Below are 7,238 nucleotides of genomic sequence, written 5' to 3'. Positions count from 1 at the left end.
GGGATATTTTTAATCATTAAAGTGGTCCTAGTATCTTCTCCACTCATAATTTTATCCAAATCAAGCTGATACTGCTTCTTGTTATCAATCTGGTTTCCATTATTTTCAACTCGCCGGCTTCGACTGCGGTCAGCCAAACCTTCATTTCCAGCAGTTCCTTGTCCAGGATAAGAACCATTCCCAAGGAAAATAGGACCATGCCTTGGCATTGACATCATTCTAAAACTAGGTGAACCATTTTCAGTTACACTTCCTGGGAGACCAACACCAGCACCCATAGTTCCACGAGCACCAATATTCATCAATAAACTTCCATTGCTACGATTTAAACCCACACCAGCAAAGGAAACAGGACTCATAAAGGATGTTTCAGGCGACTCAGGGAGGTAGCTAAAATGCCTATCAAGATGCACACCGGAGGGAGCAGATCCCACATGATGGTGGTTACTTGAACCAAGAAAGGAGCTGTGTCTACTTGTGAATGGAAAACCCTGTCCACTTGGCCAAGCAGAACTAGCTTGCTCAGAGTAAGGAGTGGGACTTCCCCAAAGAAACTGAGGACCAGTCAATGTTCCAACACCGGCTGAACTTGAATTAGATTCACCAAAGGCAGAGACTGGTCCAGGACTTGCACTCAGGTTCTGCTCAGGGAAGGATCGAGAATGCTGGTAGGCCACTCCTTGTACTGCTCCAGTATTAGTAAATATCTGGTTTGTAAGGTTGGTCTTCGCTTGGTCCTTACCAATAGGTGCAATCTTTGGAGAATTAGGCACATGATGTGGGAGAATTGAAGCTAGCCCGGGCAAATTATTGTTATTTACAGGACTGAAAGATCCCAAACCTGGAGACTTACTAAAAGCATGCAAAGGATTGTGTTCAACAGGACTGCCAAATTGTGCCCAGTTACCTGTCACAGCAATGCTTACTTCAGCAAATAATAGAAAATGAATTTTCAAACTGATGCAGGAAAATGAACTGATTGCATTGAGCACAACATTGCTGAGTACACATAAATTGAAGAGCATCTAGGATATTTACCTGGAGGAGAGTTCCCAACTGGAGAACCTACATGATGTCGAAAACTTCGAGCTTCATCTTGTTCCAGCTCCTGACTTAGCTGCTGCATCAAGCTAACAAAGAAGGGATGTCAATTTTAATTTCTTTATACCAGGTTTCTTAATTAAAAACAAAACAAATCAAGAGAAATAGATTAATATGATCTGTGAAAAAAATAATTATCATGATTTCTGCCTAAACACCATTGTGACATGTAAAAAAATGCCTAGCAACCGTGAGGTAGGGTTAAACGGTAGCAGAGTTCCTTTTTGGACGGACAGTCAAAGATATCAAGCTTGAAAATTTGCAAATATGCAAAAATGTTTCAAACACCTGAGAAAACAGGTGTAGAAAGTAATGTGAAGCATAGAGAGTGTTTACGTGACATTTGGTTAGCTCAAATAAGAAAAATCAATTTGGCATGTTCCACGGTTGCCAGAAGTATTAAGCATTCTAAGGAAGAGCATTTGCAAAAGTATTTGAGGAGAGCCACAGCAATGGTACTGCCCCGTTCTCCATATTTGTTCAAGAATCAATGATTCCTGCTCACAGTTAATAATATACAATACTTCTACTTATTCTGCATTTCAATTTTTCTAACTTAAAACTCAGAAGGGAATAGTGATTTAAGGTAGAAAATTGGCTAAATGACTACATAGTTACTAAGATCAAAAGTTTCACCGCATTCGTTGACAAGGAGATATACAAGGGAGGAAAAAGCAAGCCTAGTAGATTGACTTCTGTAGAAAACATCAGAAACTTGGGAGTCTAGCTTTCCATCTTTTTTCAATATTTCTCCCAACTTCAGAAGGATAAAATAACCAACTAAGATAAAAGAAGAAAAAAAGGCTTTCAACCCTGTTCCCTTTTATGGTTTTGTTAACTAAACAGAAAGATGGTATCTTCTCTCCTAACTCCTATATGTTCATGTTCATTCCAATTATCTGCCCCAGAAGAGAGAAACAACCTACTAGCATTAATGGCTCATATTAAGCACTTATGAAATTATATTCTGCTAAAGATCATTTTGAAGAAATACTTAAAAAAATCAGAAGATACAGCATTCCACAACTTATAGTTTTGAAAGAAGCTATAGAATCAACATTCATTATGATTCATAGACATGGCAAGAGTGCTGTTCTTCCAAGAAAAAGATTTTAGACGGATCAAAACTACAGAATGCTCTGCAAGAAATATTTTATGAAACGTGTGTGAAATCAAAAGCGGTAAAAGAAATCCTCTCATAGATCAATTAACTTCCTTTATGTGATCTGAGAATATTTTTCCATCTCTGGTTTATTGCAACAACCTAACAAACAAGACCCTGTACCAACATCAAACACAAAGAAGATAAAATTAATTCTTACTTTCGACGAGCCCCACCAGGGCGGCTAGGTTCAAGCTTTATGCGTTTCCCAGCTATGTCACTCCTATTCAATGCTCTAAGAGCAGCCTCTGCAGCTCTAACATCATAAAATTCTATGAACTTATGGTGTCGCTTGTGTGGTGTTTCCCTGATCTGCGTTTTTCACAACCAAAAATGTAATCAGTAAATGCCGCAGACATGTCAAAATGGCGATTGCAAGCAGTAGACGAACAATTATGCAAAACTAATACCTCTTTCACCTCCCCATAAGCCCCAAAAATTTGGCGAAGGTCATCATTTGATACTGATGGATCCAAATTGAATACTACAAGAGTTCCCTGATTTACATCTTTCTCTGATGGGTTATCCTGTTGTATTACAAGAGAAAAAATGCTTCTAAACTTGTTGATAGATCAACAACGTCCAACACAAACATAAAGCAAAATACACTACTCCAAACCTTGGGGATTGAGAAATGAATGTCTAGTTTTCTTCGCCTTAGTGGCTTATTTTGTAATGCACGCATTGCAGTGCGTGCAGCTCGAATATCATAATATGAAATCATTACAAAACCCCTATGCTTGCATGCAGTGTACAAAGTTCTGATATCTCCATATTGCTGCAAGAAGAGTAGGAATTTCCAGATAATAAGTATTAGCCTGGTATAATGAAGATGAAAACCATTCTATACACATAAATAAAGGGAAAAAAAGGAAACAGTACTTGGTCAAGTAATCAAGTAATAAAATGGTTATCAGCAGAGAGATCATATAAGCCAAAATACTAGCTAATATAAGAAAGATACAGACTAATATAGAATACCTCAAAGAGAGATCTCAATTCAGAGTCTTCAACATTACTATTGATATTTCGTACAAACAATGTTCTTGAAGGGTGCTCGCCATATGGATGTTCCCCAGCCATTGTTCCCACACCATTTGGAAGAGGGTAATGACCAATCCCATTTGCAGGAACCCCATCAGATAGGTTCACCGTCGATATACCAATATTAAGGCTCTCTTGAGGATCAAAATCTAATTCCATTCCCCCTCCAGTACCGAAGACATCATATTCTTCCAAGTCTTCCAACTGACTAGGCAAGCCACTTAAATCGAAGTCATCTGTTATGCCAGCAAGGAGCTCATCTTCATCATCAGGAAGTAAATTTCCAATGGCATTTGTTTCAGCACCTTCGAGCGGGTCCTTTCCTTCATTTTCAAGCTCTAGCTTATGTAAATTAGGTGAGTTATCATCAACAGAATGACCTGAATGCTCCACATCAGCAAAGTTCACTGCATTTTAGCAAAAGAAAACCTCAGTCCTATTCTACATATGGCAACATATACAACATTGTCACATCAACAATTGACACATACATTTTTCATGAGGAAGGACAGGCAATGAGCTAGAAAACAAGCTTGCATCACTTGATGAATGATATGTGTCAGTTCCACGTGGGATTCCCCATGCACCAGTTTCCCATTTCCTAGAGATGTTGACTGAAGGAATATTAGATGGACCTATAATACAAGTAAGAATCACTGATCAAGATCTGGCAACAATATATAAGCAAAGATGAATAAGATCATATGCATTTGTAACCTAGATTAAACCAGATGGTGAAAGAAGCAATACCTTCAGATTTTCTTGATATCAGACCTTTTGACTGTTGCTCCATTCAATCACTTTCTGTAGACAAAGAATTTCACATATTAACTATCAAAATATTGTAATGAGGACAAATTCAGCATTTGACACAGTGATTATGCAGAAACCCAGGAATAGCATGGCAAATCAGAAAGAATTCACTAAATTAACAAGTTCATAACGAATTCCAATACAAACATCAGTTCCTAAAGAGCAACACAAGTAACTGACAGTCCCCATAATGTCCAAAAGCTGAAACACATGAAATTTATGATTCCAGTTTAATAATCATTTTCGTTCCATTAAACCACAACAGTTCCATCACAACTTGATCACACAACTTTTATCGTAAATTCTGGTTACTAGAATTCACTTTCGAGCAAGCCAATCATGCAATGATTCTCTATAGATAACAAAAACACAAATAAAGCAAGCAAATGGTCAAGATCAGACAGAAAATGAAAAGGGAATCTACAGGGCAAGCTCTAAAGAGCCGATAATTATGATCAAAAACAGTAGCAGTAAAATATTGCATCAATAAGTCAACACCCAAAAAAAATGAAATGCGATAATTGTGCGAAAGAAAATATAAATTTGCACTTCAATAAAAAAAAATTATCGAAACACAACAGCTCAACAAGAACTTCACTTAGTAACAAGTCAACAACTTTCTTAGCTCAGAAACAAAACCAAGCCCTTTTCAGTAGTTTCCCAGAAATATTTCTCTCAACATCACTCACTATTTTTTTATTTTGCACTAGTAAATTATTGATATTTAACCAAAAAAATAAAATAAATAAATAAATAGACAGTTACCCACCAAAGAAAAAGATATTACCAGGGAAGATATAAATAGGAAAGTATGAAAAAAAATCAAAGCAGAAATACCTTTCAGAAGAAAATGGTATGTAAGAAAGTAGTTAAAGAGGGTCCATTGAAGAAGTAAACTGGACTGGGCTGATTCCAAATAGAGTTTTTGTCTTTGATCACCCAAAATTATATATACAAAAACGGAAGGGAAAGAGAAAGTGAAAGAAAGAGAGAGAGTTTCGTAGAAGCAGAGATATTTCTTTCTTATACTCTTCCACTTCCTCCTCTCTCGCCGGGAAACTAGAAAAAAAAAAAAAAACCTAAACAAAGAACATTAAAAAAACAAAAACCCAAAACAGAAAAAGGAAAACAAAAAGTACCACTCCATATTAAAGAGAAAGTGAGAGAACATTTATTAGATCGACAAAGAAGGAAATGATTGGAGGGAAAGAAAAATATAATTGAAAAAGAAAAAACAAAGTTTTCTCAGTTACTCTGTTTTTGTCTTAAAAAAACGTAATAAAAGATTCTGCTGAATTTGAATTTTGTTTGGCGTCCGTTGACACATAGCCCACACAAGACACAACACAACTACTAAGTGTAAAAAATAATAAATAAAAAAAGAGGATAATTATGTTATTGTGTTTACCCTTTATATTCCGTTTTATTACGACTTTGCCGTGATTCCGTCTGACGATGTGGCGTGGAATTATTCGTTCAAGGATCGTTGTTGTAATGGTGTTCCAAAGTAATTCTCATAGAATCCAATCAGAATGCTCCATGACATCAAGCCGCTGGTTCCAGATACACGTGGAGATGTATCAGTGGTGGGATTTTACATTAGGAGTTGGGTGCTTGGGTGGGGGGTGAATACAGGTGATTAATTGTGTTTTTGTTACTTACGTTGGTGGCGGGGACCAATGACGTGGTGTTGCGTCGGAAAACGTGATTGGATTGAGCTGCTCTCTGGTGGGATACTTTTGAGCATGATGTAGTCTAATGAAATGATGCCACGTGCGCACAGTTCAAACGGGACCTACTCAGTTGTGGGGGGGCACTTTAAGATTTTACCTTTCCAAGACCCAAGAACAAATCTGATGATCTAATCCACATCTGATCACATCACCTCAATCATAAGATTAATACGCAACATGTTACGAACCCAATTTTTTATTTCAAAACATTATTATGGTATCTTCCTTTTCATTAATTAATTAATTTATTTTAAAAACTTAGTATAAAATATTACTTGAAAAACAATTATAAAAAAATAAAAAATGAATAATTTAAAAGATTAAAAAAATTTATTTGAGAGTGTGTCTACAAATGAATATAATTTTTTATTTAGATAAAATTTATAAAAAAAATATAATACTTAAAAAATTTGTTTTGAAAAGATTAAATCTACTTTCAAATCTAAATATATATAATTAAATATAAAAGTTCATATCAAAATTATATTTTTTATATCCGACCTATTGAGCTCTTTAGCCTATATGAGCTGCTTGGTTTGAAATCTTGTACTGTAACATAATAAATATTTACATATATATTTATAATATTTTTTTTTTAATATTCATTATATTTCTAAATTGGTCTCGTTTTTATGTTATTACTCTATAGTCAAAGTGGTTAGTAGAAGTACTATTGAAAAGCATTTTCACATTTTTTGACTATTGCTTTTGTCCTCTCATTTTCTCAAGAGATCCATGCAAGGGCTGTATTGATTTTTGTTATGAATATCATAAGCATATATTGATTTTTGTTTTTATAATTTCAGATTTCATTTTCAGTTGTACTGACACAAGCTTCAAATTCCAGCTTTTGTTAGGACGACTTTCAAGTATGTCATTTTTATTTTTTTTCCCATTCTCTTTATCCTTTACTTTGTTTTCCAAGACCTTTAATGCTTCGTTCACTAATGACTATTATATATTAAAAGAATAGATTTATTCTATCATGATGTGTAAGAAAACAAGCACCAACTCACCAAATTTTAACTCTGACACAAGAGTTTAAACTTGGAAAGCTTTTCTACATCATTTTTCAACTCAAAAAGAATAAATCACATGCTCCATGATTGATTCATGAATATCATATCTGCATTTTCCTTTATGAATTTTTTTCAATTTTGAATGTTGTTTTGTTATTGATCTTTTCTTTGGGTATCTATCTCATTGTTTATGGCTTTGGTCTTGACATGAAATCCCAACATAGTCTTGCTGAATGTAGAAATGGGATAATTCATAGTACTAACCCAAAACTATACCAATATCAAATAAACTATATAAATGACTTAGTATTTCTCTTTAGGCTAGTAAATATGTTTGACAACTGATTTGTTATATTTTTCAAATAA

General features: G+C 34.9%; 1 protein-coding gene across 1 annotated transcript; it reads right to left on the bottom strand.

The window, feature by feature from the left end:
* Nucleotides 1-5: 5 nt before the first annotated feature.
* On the bottom strand, nucleotides 6-5,421 carry LOC110429069 (protein MEI2-like 2; the record flags this gene model as incomplete). The annotated part of the gene is made up of 9 exons (XM_021444955.2): nucleotides 4,958-5,421; nucleotides 4,058-4,111; nucleotides 3,799-3,942; nucleotides 3,245-3,714; nucleotides 2,883-3,041; nucleotides 2,674-2,790; nucleotides 2,424-2,575; nucleotides 1,039-1,130; nucleotides 6-907 (listed from the first exon to the last, which is right to left on the bottom strand). Coding segments are annotated over exons 2-9 (2,079 nt in total), but the record flags the coding sequence as incomplete, so codon positions are not given.
* Nucleotides 5,422-7,238: the final 1,817 nt, after the last annotated feature.

This window comes from Theobroma umbraticum, unplaced genomic scaffold (genome assembly GCF_002168275.2).
Source record: "Theobroma umbraticum cultivar Fairchild unplaced genomic scaffold, ASM216827v3 scaffold_44.0, whole genome shotgun sequence".
Classification (NCBI taxonomy): domain Eukaryota; kingdom Viridiplantae; phylum Streptophyta; class Magnoliopsida; order Malvales; family Malvaceae; genus Theobroma; species Theobroma umbraticum.
The sequence above is the reverse complement of the archived record's forward strand: the minus strand, read 5'-3'. Positions and strand labels throughout refer to the sequence as shown.